The following is a 17234-nucleotide window of genomic DNA, read 5'->3' on the forward strand; positions in this document are numbered from 1 at the left end:
AGGATGTGGGCTTCGGATGCCTCCTGTGCAGGTGCACCTGCTCTGGCATGGAGGGGGTAGAGGACCCCGCTGAGCCCAGTATCTTCACATGCTCCGGAGTGGTGCCCTGGACTTGGGCAGGGAATTCTGCTGCCAGTCCAACTAGAAGGTTAGCTAAACCCTGCTGCTAGATTATTGGTGCATCTGCTTCACATAAACCTTTTGTTATTTATTAGCTAGTCTAAGGGGCACAAAACAGGATGTTGCAGACTTTTAGGAGGAGTTTGCATGCCTGTACTGGGATCACAAAAAAAATTTTTTAATAGAATTACACCACTAGTAGTATATATAGGTGAGGTACATTTCAGGTGCTACCCTGTTTATTATGAATTACTGTCGCTGGTATAGCATGTCTACTCAGTACCAGGGGACAGGAGCACCCAAAAGTGCCCTGTTTGCTTGACCCATAGTTAGTACTAAAATAACAAAAAAATGTATTTTTGATAATGATTCTTGTCATTATGATAAGTAATTTGGGGATTGGCAAACTATAGCTTGGGGGCCAAATGCCACTTGCTGCCTAGTTTTGTAAATAAAGTTTTATTGGAACATAGCCACACCCATTCATTTACATATGGCTGCTTTCACAGGGGCAAAGTGGAGTAATTTCAGCAGACACCCCATGGCTTGTAAAACTGAAAATATTGATTATCTGGTCCTTTACAGGAAAAGATGGCCCACCCCTGGCACAATGTCTAGTCATGTGGCTTCTCAAAAAAAAAAAAAGAAAAGAAAAAATCCCATTCATTTGAAGTCATAAAAGTGGCTTGACTTGTGTTTTTATAACTTAGAAAATAAGTACTTTAAAAAGCATTTTTATTTGCAGTGTTTTTTATTTGGTTTTATATCTTCAGAGTCTGTAGAGATCCCGAGAGAGAACACTTTAACGAGAGGAGGGGAGGAAGGGTGTTCCAGTGATTGCAGAGAGAGACAGGCAGAGAGAGGAGACAGAGAACACAGTAGCAACGGGGCCCTTTCCTCTGCCTCAGAAAGAACCTGCCCCAGGGCTGTTCTGCTTCTCAAATACAGAAGCTTTCTTTTGACCTCAGGACCTTTGCACTAGCCATTTCCTCTGCCTGGGTCACGTTTCCCTCAGGTATCCACCAGACTGGCTCCTTCTCATCACTCAGATTTCAGCTCAAATGTCACCTCCTTGGAGAGACCTTTCCTGACCACCTACTCCAAAGACTCATTCTCCTCCCCCCGTACACCCTGTAGACCAGGGGTCCCCAACCTATAGTGAGCTGTATAATTATTTCATTATATATTACAATGTAATAATAATAGAAATAAAGTACAGAATAAATATCATGCACTTGAATCATCCCCAAACCATCCCCTCCTACCCCTGGTCCATGGAAAAATTGTCTTCCATGAAAATGGTCCCTGGTGCCAAAAAGATTGGGGACCACTGCTCTAGACAACATCACCACTTGTTTTTTTTTTTTCTCTTATGTCACTTGTGCTTGCTCAGTGTCAGTCATCCCAGACCCCATGAGAGAAGGACTCTTGTCTGTCTCATTCATCACTGTACCCCTAGTGCCTAGCAGTGTCTGGAACACCAAGGGTCCCAAAGGAAAAGAATGGATTAATGGAATAAGTTCATGGAGTGAATTAAATCCACCAATTCATTCATTCATTTCATCACTGGATTACCTAATGGAATGGATTAATGAACAATCAATGGCCACACGATAATTACCAAGTCCTGGCTGTCTCCCTACCTGGCCTGGCCGCTCTGTGAACTGAAGGCAGCAGGGCTTTCCTGTTAGTACAGAGAACAGGGACAATAACTTAGCTTATGGAAAAGGGCTCCAACTCATCCATACTAGTTTCTTTAACACCTATCTAGTCTTTTATTTATTCAATATTTATGGAATGCCCGATCTTTGCCAGTACTTGAACTTGTGCCCTGAGGCAGATTACAGTTCTGGGGAGAAGGGCATTAAACAAGCCATAAAAATGTGTGGGATGGGGCAGTACTGCCTGCTCAGGAAACAGGCAGGAAGGATGCTAGCCTCAACCTGCCAAGTTGGGGAAGCCTGGTCTGAGTCGGTGACTTCCAACCTGAGGCCCGGAGGGGAACCCGCAGGGGCAGATGGGGACTGTTTTTTCAAGCCACGGAGCAGGGTGGTACTTTGAAGAACTTGCGGAGGTGCAGCTGGAGCAGAGGTTGAGGGGGAGGGCACTAAGTGGAGAGGTGAGCCGGGTCACAAAGGACCTCCATGGGCACGAGGACAGGCTTGGACTTCACTCAGTCAGCAACAGGAGGAGGCTTTACCTGGGAGTGTGGGTGACCCCCTCAGAGGCCCTGGTGATTCTGACTCTGCAAGGAGAAGGAGGGCGGGCTCCTCCTGGTGAGGGCTTCCAGCCTGTGTGGAGAAACTGACCAGCAGGTACCATAACTGGTAGCAATAACACACTGAGGGCGGGGGGCAGAGACTAAGCAGGTTCTGGGGACACAGGACTTTCAGTCCTAAAACCAGGAAAGTCCCAGACCAGCATCCAAGACCTCTTAGTCACCCTACCAGCAGGGATGCCATTCAACCCATACACATGGGTATGGTCACAGTGGTTATTCCAATAATTAAATATTTCCATATTTAGTGGCTTAGTAAACAGCAGCTTCCCTGTGCCCCTGTGCCAACACAGCCCAGTGGCCCAAACCTCCCAGGGCCTCCTTTCTCTGATGCTGAAATTAAAGGAGTAACCCCTGGCACAGCAGGGGCATTCTTCCTTAGTGTCCCTGCTATACCTACTCACAAATGTCACCTTGGCTACCCTTGTTTCATCGTCCTTCCTTCTGCTATGCCTTGACTGGCTTGGAGCTCTCTGCATCCCTCTGTCTCTCAAGATGCCCACCCAAGAATTTGCAGGGCAGCTGCCATCACCCCTTGGCTGTAGGACAGGGGTGTGGTAGCCAAAGATGGTGAACTAAAGCACAGTCCTGGAGTTTCTTCACAGGTTCTCCCTTTGGAGCTCTTGCACAGATGGTGCTGGAGCCTATCTGTGGAAACCGGCCTAAGATCCTGTACCAAGAGATGCCCACCAAATGCTACCCCCCCAACTCCTAAGAATGGGAATAAACAAAGTCAGGCTGTAAAAGCAGCCCCACAGGTTTTTACCCACTTGGATAGCTTGATGGAGTCTGATGAGAAAACTAATGTCACCTATTTTATGTAAGACTCTTCTTACGCAACTGGCAATATTTGAGATTTCCATGGCCACTTATTATTCAAGGTTACCAGTTTTCTCTCAGCTGTTACAGCATTTCTCTCTGAGCCAGTTACTGCAGGGATTTCATAATTGTGCTTCTGACGAGGGGTTTTGGTTGTTCACTCTCTGTTACATGTTGAAGTCTGCATTTGTAGAGCTGATCCTTGTGCATGAGGTTACGGAGGTGAGTGATCTCAGAGGCCCAGCCCCTATGGCCCACGGCCCTTCACAGTACAGCCAAGGGGACATCAAGGGGTGTCTTCATGTTGGGTTTAGCCAAGGAGAGACTGGCAGGAGACAGGAGGGCGAGAGCAGAGTAAGGTCTGGGTATTTATTCCTTAGTTTCCTTTTCTAGATCATAGAGAGTTAGTGGTACATCCTGCTGAAGGTGGACTTTTCTAAAGAGATGCTCTCCTGGTTCTAGGTTCCAGTGTTCATTCCCTCCCTCATCTGTCCCTGCAGGCCTGGGATTGGGGGTGCAGGGTGCTGAAGTGCTGCATTATCTTTTTGACTTCCCTAAACCCTGTCCACACCTTTGTAAAGAGCCCCTTTATTTTTATTTTATTTTTTTATTTCAGAATTTTACAGGGGTACACATGTTTTGGTTACATAATTTTCTTTTGTACAGTTTGAGTCAAAGTTGTAAGTGTACCCTTCACCCAGTTAGTGTGCGCTGTACTCATTAGGTGTGAATTTACCCATCCTCTCATTCCCCTTCCCACCTACTTGATTTCCCTTGAGTTTTACTTCTGTATGTGCACCTAAGTGTTGATCGATTAGTTCTAATTTAGCATTGAGTACATGTGGTGTTTGTTTATCCATTCTTGCAATACTTCACTTAGAAGAATGGCCTCCAGTTCCATCCAGGTAGTTACAAAAGATACACCATTTTTTTTTACGGCTGAGTAGTACTCCATGGTATACATATACCACATTTTATTAATCCACTCATGTACTGATGGGCATTTGGGTTGATTACACATCTTTGCAACTGTGAATTGTGCTGCTATAAACATTTGAGTGCAAATTTCTTTTTAATAAATTGTCCAAAGGGGAAATACCTAGTAGTGGCATTGGTGGATCAAATGGTAGGTCTACTTTTTGTTCTTTATCTCCATACTATTTTACATAGAGCTTGTACCAGTTTTCAGTCCCACCAATAGTGTGTAAGTGTACCTTTCTCTCTGCATCCTCACCAGCATCTCTTATTTTCGGACTTTTTGATAAAAGCCATTCTCACTGGAGTTAGATGATATCACATTGTGGTTTTGATTTGCATTTCCTTGATGATTAGAGATGCTGATTCATGTGTTTGTTGGCTACTAGTCTATCTTATTTTGGTAAGTTTCTCCTCATGTCTTTTGCCCACTTTTTAATGAGGTTGTTTGATCTTTTTCTTGTTGATTTGCTTGAGTTCTTTGTAGATTCTGCTTATCAGCCCTTTATCAGATATATAGCATGCAAATATTTTCTCCCATTCTGTAAGTTGTCTGTTTGCTCTATTGGTTGTGTCCTTGGCTGTGCAGAAGGTTTTATTTATTTTTGTTGTTGATGTGATTGCTTTTGGGGTCTTCTTCACACATTCTTTGCCTAGGCCAATATCTATAAGAGTTTTTCCAAAATTTTCTTCTAGAATTCTTATAGTTTCATGCCTTAGGTTTAAGTCTGTTATTCATTATGAATTAACTTTTGTGAGACGTAAGAGGTGCTGATCCTGTTTCAGCCTTATACATGTGGCTATACAATTTTCACAGCATTATTTACTGAATAGGGATTCTCTACCACAGTGTGTTTTTGTCTGCTTTGTCAAAGATCAGATGGCAATATGAAGAGAGATTCATATCTATGTTCTCTAGTTTGATCCATAGATCTATGTCTCTGTTCTTGTGGCAGTACCATGCTGTTTTGGTTACTATAGCCTTATAGTATAGCTTGAAGTCTGATAAAGTGATGCCTCCCAATTTGTTCTTATTACATAAAATTGCATTAGCTATTTGGAGTCTTTTCAACCTTCCAATGAAAAAGTCCTGGACCAGATGGTTTCATACCTGCATTTTACCAAACCTACAAAGAAGAACTAGTACCTATACTGCAGAAATTATTCCACAACATTAAGAAGGAATGAATTCTCTCCAACTCACTTTATGAAGCCAGTATCACTTTGATACCAAAGTCAGGAAAGGACACAACAAAAAAGGAAAACTACAGACCAATATCCCTTTGAATATGGATCCAAAAATTCTCAATAAAATCTTAGCAAACACAAAACACATTTCAACTGCACATTCACCATAACCAAGTGGGCTTCATCCCAGAGAGGCAAGGATGGTTTAACATATGCAAATCTATAAATGTAATTCACTACATAAATAGCAAAAACAAAGACCATATGATCCTCTCAATAGATGCAGAAAAAGCATTTGATAAAATTCAGCAATCTTTTATAATAAGAACTCTTAACAAAATGGGCATAGATGGGACATACCTCAAAATTGTTAAAGTCATTCACAACAAACCCACAGCCAACATCATACTGAGTGGGAAAAACTGAAAGCATTCCGGCTTAGAACTGGAACGAGACAAGATTGCCCACTGTCACCACTTCTATTTAACATAGTTCTGGAAGTCCTAGCCAGAGGAATCAGATAAAACAAGGAAATTAAGGGTATCCAAATGGGGAAAGAAGAGGTCAAACTTAGCTGATGATATGATCTTATATCTAGAAAACCCCAGAAATTCAATGAAAAGACTCCTAGAATTGATAAATGAATTTAGCAAAGTCTGACGCTACAAAATCAATGCACACAAATCAGTAGCTTTCATATACACCAATAACAGTCAATCTAAGAATGAAATAAAAAATGCAATAACTTTCACAATAGCAACAAAGAAAATAAAATACTTATAAATATATTTAACTAAGGGGGTGAAAGACCTCTATAGGGAGAACTATGAAACACTGAGGAAAGAAATTACAGAAGTCATTTTCTCTATCATGAATTTCAAAACAGTGCTGTTTACATGACAGCTACAAACAAATGCTCATGTGTTGTTCCTCTTCCTCAACCCCTCCCTCCACCTTCTACTCCCTTTATCCCTTCTTCCCCTTCAGCAACAACTGTTTGTCAGATCCCAGCTATGGACCTGACACTCTGCTAGGCTCTGGCAGCTCTCCTGTTATGTCCTCCTTGTTGCTGGGATCTGAGAGACCCCATCCCCTTTTTCATGGGCCAGGTACTCCAACTTGTAGTTGCTTTTAAGAAAATTTGTTACACTTGATACACTTACAGATCTAGTCACCTTTTTTTCTTAAATTATTTGAACACAACTGATACATCAAAACTTAAAACCTTAAAAAAATTTGCCTAGATATTTACATACTTAAATTATTCTGTTTCACTATGAGTCTAATGCAATTTCTAAATGCTTCAAACACCTTAAAAACCCAAAGTTTTTATTGCATCTATACCTAAGCCTACTTGTAAAAATCATTAAGTTGACCAATTTTTTGTTATCTTTACAAAACTTATTTTTGTACTTTTCCAGGATTGACCTTATCAGACACAAAAGAGAAAGATTATCTCCTCTTCGGGTGCATTGAAGTGACAGCCCTGGGCCACCGATGGATGGATTCTTGGTGGCAACAGGCATTTGCTGGTTGGGGTTCCCTCAGACCAGGCTCAACTGTTATGTCAACAGGACCTATGAGCAAGTTCTCGCAATCTTCACTCCCATGTATACTAAGTCTTGGGTACATGTTGTTCTTCCACAGTTTACAATGACCTTCATTATACCTTATTAGCATTTCATTATAATTAGCAGAGTCATATAGTGGTTTAATCTATCAGCTATTCTCCTAGGACATTTGGCTAATCCATTAACTTGCAACATAAATTATTGAACCTTCTTTCTACCTGGTTATTTATGAGACCACTGGTCCTGCCCTGCCCTGGCTGGTTTTGGCACAGTGTCTACTCTTTCTGGAAGTCTTTGACTTACTCATAGTAAACTTACCTGCCTCTTGCAACTTACACGAATATGCCACTTCATTAACAGACACAAAGAACATCAAGTAAGAAACAGAACCCCATATATACCAAACTTACCCACTTACTAAAATATCCTGTTTTGCAGTTTCTTTGAATTATAACTAGCTTTGTAATAACAGTTATACATAGACATATTAAATTTTTTTAATCATTGAGGACTCATAGCTTTTCATAGAGTCAACTTGTAGTCAACAACTATAGATTTTCAGTTGTTCTTTGTGATATGCAAATTGTCACAGCTGACCCCTTTGTCCTTTTAGCAGTAGCCCAGCACTTTTTGAAGCATCCTGGTTTTCTGGCAATAGCAAGATGTTCTGGGCCATTCTGATGTTCCCTTAATCCCACACATGGAATCAGTTTCTTTGCAGGGGCTCTGGCCACTGTTAATGAAAAATACTACTGAGATTAATATTTGTGTGCTGAGGACTACTGATGAGATGGCACTTTATGGCCATTAAAAGACAGGTGGGAAAGATATTGCTTCCTCAGGTCATAATTATGTTCATAGTGAGATTGCTCATATAGTTCTAATATTACTATATCCTTTTATTCAATTTTTAAACAGATTTTTTTCTACAATGTGCCTATTTAGATTTTTAACCCTTAACTCAAACTGTGAATATCCCCATCTCTGATTTTATCATTGTATGCCTTAAGGCTTACTATTTTGAGGTCACCTGTATGTATCCTTTTTAAAACCTGCTTTCAAGAAAGCATCTTACAAAATTAGGTATCTAAATTATTGTTTTCATGTAAATGCAAATTTGTCATAAAGCTGTTAGCTATAATTATAAAATTATCATTCAGGTATGCAAATTATTGCATTTCTTATATACCTAAATGCCATTTCGTGGCAATAAATTTATTGACACAAATTCATTCACATGCTAGCCTTGAGAGCTGACTGCAACCAGTGGCCCAGCTGGGAGGCTGCACTCCTCTAGGAGCCATCATTGAAGCAGGATGCTATCACTTAACACAATTATGAGTGATTTACATTTAATTCCACAGTGCTTCTTCATTAATTGAAGGCATTTTGAAGTACTATTGGCAAATGGAAAGAATAAAAATGTTTGCTGACTGAAAATGGGCAAACCACAGAAACGCCAGCTGTGGACTCCTCTCTTTAGTTACAAACCTGGATTCCCCACAGAAAGGGACTATCTCCTAAAGTCATTCCCATCTGCCTATGGCCAGGACACTTTTCAGTAACAGTAGATGTTAAGGAACTCTTCTTTGAATGATAAATGGGTAGCAGAAAAAAAGTCATTGAGAATAATGGAGAAGATCATAGCTTTCCAAATAATTAACCCAGAGTCATCAACCCTAGTCCACAATTTCTTCTTCTGACTGTAATATTCTGAGGTAATTGGGGTTTGAGACAAACTTTAAATTGCTTCATTTCCAAAATTCGTTTTGGTCACAATGTCTAGGAGCAATCCATCTGCTAATCAATAAATGACATTTAAATGCTGCTGCAAGAAAGGCAACCCAGCACAAAACCAATACTGTCAGCAACCCAGAACAACTTCAATTTCCTGACAGAAATCGATTCACAGCAAAATAGAGATTATTGTAAATATTTATAGTGCTAAAAGGAAAAGCTCATCAATGCAGCTTTTTGAACCGTTCATGTCCAAATGAAAGATGGACTCCACCTAGCCATCTATCTCATGGGCAGGGCATGGTGGCTGTGCAGCTACGACTCTATCGTTGTCTTGGAACTGGCTCTTTGAAGTGTGGTGGGTAGTCTGGGCACATCCCAGACGACGAAGTCGTAAAGTGGGAAGACCACCCCGCATGGGGAGCTGAGTTTCACACTTGGCTCTTCACTCGCTTGCTGTGTGATCTCAGAAAGCCGTTTAGTCTCTCTGAACATTTCTTTTTCCCATCTGGAAAAGAGTAATCATATTATCTGCCCAATTTAATCTCTCTCCCAGGTTGTGAGGATGAAATGAAGGGGGCAGGGGAGGAGATATTACTGTACATATATTTAATGGACTGGGCAAACTTGGGGCCTTATAAACGGTTCCTTATTTCCCAAGAAAAGGATTAAGGAGCATGCAGAAGGGCTCCTGTGAAATCAGATTTGTCATCCTAAAGCTCAATGCCCCCGGGAGTTTTACTACTAAAAAATAAGCTACAACAGAAACATGTGTTTATTCAGTAATATTACTATGCAATAGGTGCTGGGAAAACAAAGATGAAAAAGACCTGTAAGGACTTTGTGCTCTAGAGGCTCATGGTCTAGTGGGGGACTGTACAAACAGAGAAATGGGCATGGAGCAAGGCAAGCGACACCCACAAAAAAAAAAAAGCATGAGTTTCAGGATTACCCAAGGAGAATGTCATCATGTTGAGCAGCAACGAGTGTGGTTATTCCAGGAAAAGACTTATAACAGGCAAACACTAGCATTTCAGGGGAACCATAAAAATAAATCAGTGTTTCCCAAACTTTGGCCACTTAAGGTCTGCTTTTACATTTTTTTTTGGCCATACTGCTACCATTTTTTTTTTGGCTAATTTTAAAAATCCAAATAAGTTGTATTTAAAAAGAAAACTTCATATTACTTTCATAAATGAAAGTTATCACTTGTGGTAAACAGAAAGCAACCTGAAAACAAACAACACAAACTCTTTTATTCAATAAATAACCGTCAGGCTCAGTTCTAGTTTCTGGGGCTAAAGGGGTGACCAAGACGGACAGAGGTAAGCGATCGAGATAAACTAACGTCAGATGGTAAAATATAAACTAACTTAGGAGGGTTACTTTAGAAGGGGTGGTGGTGGGGCTTGAAGATGTTATCTGAGCCCAGGGCTAAAGCGAGCACTGGCGATGACCACCTCAACATCAAACAACGAAAACAAGGTCATTAAATTTCAACCAGCTATGGTGGCCCGCTGGAGGCTGAGCCAGCAGCCGGAGAAGGAACAAGTGTCAGAGAGACGTGCTCACACCCAGCTGAGACTTTCAGCGAGGAAAACAGAAGAAAGAGGCCAAAAGACAAGGAAGTCGCTTTCTCACGTGTGAGTCTAAGCTGTTCAATGCTCTGTACCAACTAAAATCCAGCCGGGTACCCCGGCTGAAAGCATCCCACGCTTGGGGGAACACTGCAACCTCCGAGTGGGATGCAGGTCGTAACCACTACGAATGCCAAACCAGTAAACTGAGACCAAGGAAAGTTAATTCGCTGCCTCGAATAGGTTAGTACAAGGCAGAACAAGGAGACGAGCCCTGAACTCTCCGTGCACGTCCAGCCCGGTGGCCCCGTGTCCAGCGACGGGTCTAAGGGCAGCGGGCGGACACGGAGCACAAGTCGGCAAGTCTTGAGGTCCGCATCCCCCGACCTCGCGGGAGCCCCTCCCAGGGCGTGGCTCAAAACGCGGAGCAGCGGAATCGGCGGAGCGGGATAAAAAGCACGGCCTCCGTGCGCGAGCATGCGCGTTAGGCCGGCCCCGCCGGGCCGCGCTCGGCGCTAGGGGAGGGTCACCCGAGGCGGGCGTGCGCTGCGCAGGCGTCTGCGCCCCGTGGGGAGGAGGGCGAAGACTCCATCCGCCATGTTGGATGCCGCAGATTCGCCATAACTTCGCCGGCTCTTTTCTTAAAAAAATAAAAATAAAAAGCGAAGCATCAGCGGGGCGCCCCGCCTTCTCCGTCGGCAAGGGAGGGGGCCCAGAAGAGCCCGAGGCTTTTTTTTCCTCCGCGGTGGGGGCGTTGCCATGGAGACGCGGGCGGCAGGTGAGCCGGGCTGGGGGTTGGGGTGAGGACGGGGTGGGGGTGGGGCGCGGCGCGCGGGAAGCCGTTTCGAGCGTCGAGTAGGGAAGCGGCGCGCAGGCCGGCGGCCGGCGGAGGGATCCGCGGCCTGGGGCGGAGAGCGAGCGTAGCAGCGTCCTGCGGCACACGTTCGGTCGCTGGCGGTATCCCGCCGCCAAAAAAAAAGTAAGGAGAGAACTAGTGGGAAAGCAAGCGCGGGGCCGTTTCCAGGGCAACGGGTAGTGCCTGGGCGCGCGCCAGCGACGGAGCGCAGGCGGTCCAGTGGGCTCCAGGTTCGAATCCCGGTACTGCCAACTCTTTGGCTCGGTTTACCTTGGCTGGGCCTCCTGCTTGCCGGCCTCAGGATCCACCTCTGTGAAATGGGTACCTCCTCGAGGCCGCTGTCTCTGGCTTTCTGCACCGAAGCAGCTTCTCAGCTGGCTGGACCATTTAATAGAATGACAAGACCTTCCAGTTTTACACCCAGTGCAAGTCATTTAACTTTGAGCTTAGGGTCCTTCACCTGTAATTAACTCTAGCTTCCACACTCGGGCACTGACTTAACACGTTTTGCTGCTCAGCATACTTGACAGCTTTAATTTGTAGGTTATTTATTTATGAGGAACAAAAGTTCAAAGAGGTCATTTTCATACAGTTTAAAAATGGCAGAGCTGGGACTTAAATAACAGCTCCCTCCAACCTGGGATAAAATCCAGACTCCTGCGTGCATTCCTGGCTTGTACCTCCATCCTCTAGAGTAGGGCTTGGCTTATGAGCGTTCAGTACATAGTGAATGGAAGAATGAATGATCACGCCTGCCCCCGTCCATCTGGTTTCCTTGCTGGGCCCCAGGTGACCTTTGGGAGAAGCAAACTTCATGTCACTGGGGCTTATCCTCCACAGCAGCCCCTCTCCAGCTTTATCTGTGAGCCTACAGCTCATCTGTTGAAGCATCTGTAGTGAGTGTCCGCATACTGAAGGGTGGGAGGCAGGGTGTGCTACTCCCAACTCCCAGGGGCACCTTTCCCGGCCTCTTTAGTTCAAACTAAGAGCTTTGCATGGAGCCCCCTGCACACTATGCAGGGGTAAAGAGCAGTGCGAGCCTTGGCCCTGTCCTTACCTGCTGTTGTGCCAGATGGACCAGGTGTGGGAGTGTGTGGTGGAGTGACAAGTGGGCCCAGAGCCACAGTGGGGGGTTAGGTGACCTGAACTGCATGCACCAGGCATGCTTTCTTACATCACCCTAACAGGAGCACCAGAGACCGACTCTCCAAAGGACATACAGGTTGAGCATCCCTAATCCGAAAATTCAAAATCTGAAATACCCCAAAATCTGAAACTTTGCTGATGTGACACCACAAGTGGAAAATTTCACACCTCACCTCATGAAGGGTCTCAGTCAAAACGCAGGTGCAGGACAGTGACGATGGTGTTGTTAATACTGCAAAAATAAATGCAGCCTTAATGGTTCATTGAAAACCTGTCCTTGTTTGTTGTTGTTTGACAGCTGACACAGGTGTTTTGGTGATGCCACTGTGCTGCTTAGTTACCCTGAACACATCGTTTTTTTACTGTGTTAATAGTATATCGTATTTTTTACTGTTAAGTACTTATGTGTGAATAAGTATAAGAAAATGATTGCTTATTGGTAGCATTTCAGTTTAGACAGGATTGCTGGTGATGCCAAACAACCACAGATTGTTCATATGAGTGGTTGAGATAGTGACACCTTTCCTTTCTGATGGTTCAGTGTACACAAACTTTGTTTCATGCACAAAATTATTAGAAATATTTTATAAAATTACCTTCAGGCTATGTCTAGAAGGTATATGTGAAATGTAAATGAATTTTGTGTTTAGACTTGGGTCTCCTACCCCAAGGTATCTCAATATGGATATGCAAGTATTCACTGATCTGAAAAAAATCTGAAATTTGAAACAGTTCTGGTCCTAAGCATTTCAGATAAGAGATACCTAACCTGAAATTTATTCGAAAATAGTAGGGGATTGCAGTCAGGGATACGTGTGCTATGATAGATCATAGGCACATCCAGAGAGGTTGGGTCAAGGGGAAACTTTCAAAGACAAAAAAGAGAACTCCTTGGAAGCTGTTTTGAAACAAAGACCATTGTCTTTAGGGGCTTATTGCAGAAGCTGGTGTTAGTTCCTTGGTGGAGGTAGCCATGTCAGCAAGTGTCCTTGTGCAAGAGGCTTATCTGGAATACTGTGGTTCTAAGGAATTCCTTGCCTAGTTCCTGTCTTAGGCATTACCTGTGCCTGAGGGCCCCTCCTTCACAGCCTCAGGCCCCACTGGGTTAAGGTTTGACTCCATGATACACTTAAAATACTGACTTCTCTATTTAGTCCCTTCCTTCTCCCATATGGCTGCTTATACAGAGAATGAACTGCCCACCTCTTCTCTTTTGGAATTTACCTAACAGTTTCTAAAAAGAACTCTGGGCATATGTTGTAGTTTCCTTCAATTTTCCACTGTAACAAATGAGAAAAGATCATATTTTTAGAAATACCATGGCCAGATAATTTCTGCAAAGAGTTAAATTAGGAGAGACAGTACAGTGACTGATAACGAGATGGAGTTGCTTATGGTCTGTAAATCATGGCTTCTAGGTAGCAAACTAGCTGAGATGGCCATCGCTTTGAATTGCGGCTCTATTTTCACATTGGTCCTCTTTCAACCGTGTGTCATTTGCCTCTGGTGTTTCTTTTCTCCCCGCACCTTAAAATTTACATGAAAACTTTTCAAAGGTAGCTGTCCCTAAGTAGAATTAAGTTGCTGCCTAGGGCAAGGGAAGTCAAGAATCAGATATATTAAAAAGACTCTCCTTAATTGCATTTCCTTTTATAGATAGTTTCATGCCTGCAGCCTCTGAAAACCTCTGCACTGAGATGGGCTGATTTAATTATATAGAAGGGAGTTAGCCTGGAGTTAAGTTTTCTCTCTCTTCTCAGCTGTTTACCCTGTTAAACTTTCACTGTCTTTGAACTTTCTCTACGGCACGTGGCAATTGTAAGGGTTGGACCGGTTTAGGAGGGTAGAGAGAACACTTTGCTCTGGGTGCTGAGATCCACTGCTCACCAGATTCTAGACACAAGGGAAGTCACATTGCCCTTGGGACCCTAGTCCCTGAGAAAAGAGACACAATCCTGCCCCTGCCCTGTGGATGCTGGTGGCACTCAGGAGATGGTATTTGTCCCTTCCTTGTGTGGAACCAGCCTCTCCAGCGTGCATCATCCACTCAGTACATTGTCATCTACTTGCTTCTTGACAGCATTTGTAGATGGAAGGGTGGAATAGAGTATGAGTAATTTTTTAACAGAGAAAAAAAATAACCTGGGAGTGAAGCAAAATAGACATTTTAGGCACCTATTACAGATTTGAAGTTGCCTCCTTTTTCTTCTTCAAGGAACATAAAATACACAGATAACTGAGATTGCTTTTGCTTGGCATATTAATATAAAAACAGGGACTTAAATTTGGATAACAGAATTTTCTTTTTTCTGTTTTTAAATTTTTACTTTTTAAATTGTAACTTAAGAAATTATAGTTGTATCCATTTATGGGGTACAAAATGATGTTATGATCCATGAATATAACGTAAAATAATTAAATCAAGTTAATTAACATCCATCAGCCCAAATATTTATCATTTTTTATGGTGAGAACATTTGAAATTTACTCTCTTAGCAATTTTGAAGTGTATAATACATTATTATTTATTATATTCGCCATGCTATACAATATATCTCAAAGAAAAAAACTTACTCTTCCCATCTAATTGAAGCTTTAACTATTACCTCCCCCCCCACCTCTGATAATTATTAATACCATTCTAATCTCTGCTTCTTTGAGTTCCATTGTTTCAGATTCCACATACAAGAGAGAACATGAAGTACTTGTACTTCTATGCCTGGCTTATTTTATTTAGCATAACGTTCTCCAGTTCCATTCATGTTGTTGCAAATGACAGAATTTCATTTTTAAGGCTAAATAGTGTTCTGTTGTGTATATATGCCACAATTTTTTTAATCCATTGATCTGTTATGGACACTCAGGTTGATTCCATAACTTTACTATTGTGAATAGTGCTGCAGTGAGCATGGATGTGCAGACATCTCTTTGCTATACTGATTTCAAATCTTGTGGGTTCTTTTAAATCATGTAATAAATGAAGCTGCAAAGTGTTGAACTTTGGAATCTGGCACCTTTGTGTTCCAAGCAGAGTCTGGGCTGAGGCAGGATGGGCAGAGTAGGCACCTGGCCTCAGAGGATGTTGGTGAGAGCTGCAGGCTGTCCGGATAGGAAGGGGGCAGTGTCCCACAGTGGGCAGTGAGGCATGAGAGGACCAGTGCAGACGCAGACCTGGAGCCAAGGAGCAGGGAGAGCTTGGGATATTTTAACATCTCTGGAGGGTGTTTGACCTCAGCCCCAAGGCTCCTTATGGGGCCTTAACTGTCTTCCTTTTTAGTGTTGGATATTCTCCTTGTGTCTCTGCCAGCGGCTTCTTCTTCAGGAGCTGTCCCCAGGGGTATCAGTATTAGTACTTTTACTACCAAGTTTGCTCCTAGTTCACCCAAATGTTTGTGCCAAACTTTGTGTTGTTTGCTAGGGATGCACAGTCTAATATGATACAATCTTTCCTCTTGAGGATTTCATGTCACTAATAGGGAGTTCGTGTTTAATGGGGACAGAGTTGCAGTTTGGGAAGAGGAAAGAGTTCTGGAGCTGGATGGTGTGATGGTTGCACAGCGATGTGAATGCACCTAATGCAACTGAACTGTATATACCTAAAAATGGTTAAGATGGTAAGTTTTGTTATATATATTTTATCACAGTAAAAAGGAAAGACCATGTACTTCGTGATTGCATTTATAAGAATTTCTAGAAAAGGCAGAATTATAGGGATAGAGAACCACTGGCTGGCCGGAGCTGGCAAGGACAGAGGGGTTGACTACAGAGGCACTGGGAAATTTGTAGGGTGCTGGGAGTATTCTGTGTCTTGACTTTGGTGATGGTGCCATGACCCTGTCCCTGTGTTTAAACTCTTTCAGTTGTACAGGGTCCCTGGGCAGTGCTGGAAGTTTTCACAAGGTAAAGTGGCGAGTGGCATGGTCACTGCTGGTCACTGCTGTCTGGGCTGGGCCAGGGGCTCAGGAAACCCTCGAGGGTGATGTTTGAGCAGAGTGACCAGGCCAAGAGGGCACACGGGGAAAGCTGGGGGTCGTGAAGGAGATCCACAAGGTGAGCAGCCTCTGCCTACCCACTGGGCTGGCCTGAGCTCCTCTGGGGTGAGGCAGTCACAGCCCAGAGTTAACAGTGAACCTCCAGGTCCTTGTGTTTTCTTTGTACAGGGGTCAGGCCTGAGCTGCTGAGCCCTGGGGCTGGGGGTGGGGTAAGTGTGCTCAGCCTGCCCCAGCCCTCCCTCCAGCTGCCAGTCCCCTGGCAGAGCTTGGAGCAGCCTCTGGCCTGCTAGGCCCTGCGTAAGGCCTGGGTCTCCACCTCCATCAGTAGGGCCCACTGTCCATCTACCAAGGCTGCCCTGGCTCATCTCCTTGGCCTTGCTGGGTTGGGTATCTGTGGGGACCCCCAACCCCTGAAATGTAGGCTCTGGGAAATAGCACTGGCTTTGGAGTCCCAGAGACCTTGCTTTGCATTCTGGCCCCACCACGTGACAGTTCTCGTGACTTCTTTGAGCCATTTCCATTTCTGTAAAATTAGAGCTAAACATACCTTTGTCTCAGGGTTTTATTCTCTGAAGAATTGAATCAGGTGAGGCGCACACTGAAGTGGCTGGTGCTCAAGGCAGTGTTTTTGAGGTGGCCTTGAGGGTTCTTGCTGAGCAAGCCTGTGCTTAACTCAAGTGCCCACGACTCTATGGGAGCAGCCTGTGGCTTTTCAAAGTCTGTCATGGAATATCACTGCCTGAGAATGCACAGCACGTGCTGCTGTCCTCGGTCCCACTGTATCTGGCCGTGGAGTCCTGGAGTAGCCCCTGTGCCACTTAGCTCTCCATGGGTGCGTGCCAGCCTTCTACCTGCGCCGAAGCTCCTGCCCTGGGCTGCCACAGCCCCTGCCCTGCCCTGGTGGCACACCCTATTCATCCCAACAGCATGAACCGCCCAGTGCTCACATTCTTAACCAGAAAGGTTATCTACAAT

The 17234-nt window shown here is 43.9% G+C and overlaps 1 protein-coding gene across 10 annotated transcripts in view; it reads left to right on the top strand.

Moving 5' to 3' along the window:
* Nucleotides 1–17234, top strand: part of ZFAT (zinc finger and AT-hook domain containing) — a 296047-nt gene that overhangs the window by 93302 nt on the left and 185511 nt on the right. The window contains exon 1 of one of the 10 annotated variants that reach the window (XM_045561498.1): nt 10217–10331. The exons of 6 other annotated variants lie outside the window; for them this stretch is intronic. Coding sequence is in view for 2 of the 4 variants with exons in the window: in XM_045561503.1 (XP_045417459.1) it covers nt 11025–11043 (19 nt within the window). In the remaining 2 variants the exon portion in view is untranslated. Of the gene's footprint in view, nt 1–10216; nt 10332–10686; nt 11044–17234 lie in introns of those variants that run through there. 3 more of the 10 variants (XM_045561503.1, XR_006737368.1, XM_045561491.1) reach the window with 3 other exon arrangements.

This window comes from Lemur catta, chromosome 9, assembly GCF_020740605.2.
Source record: "Lemur catta isolate mLemCat1 chromosome 9, mLemCat1.pri, whole genome shotgun sequence".
In the NCBI taxonomy this organism is placed as follows: domain Eukaryota; kingdom Metazoa; phylum Chordata; class Mammalia; order Primates; family Lemuridae; genus Lemur; species Lemur catta.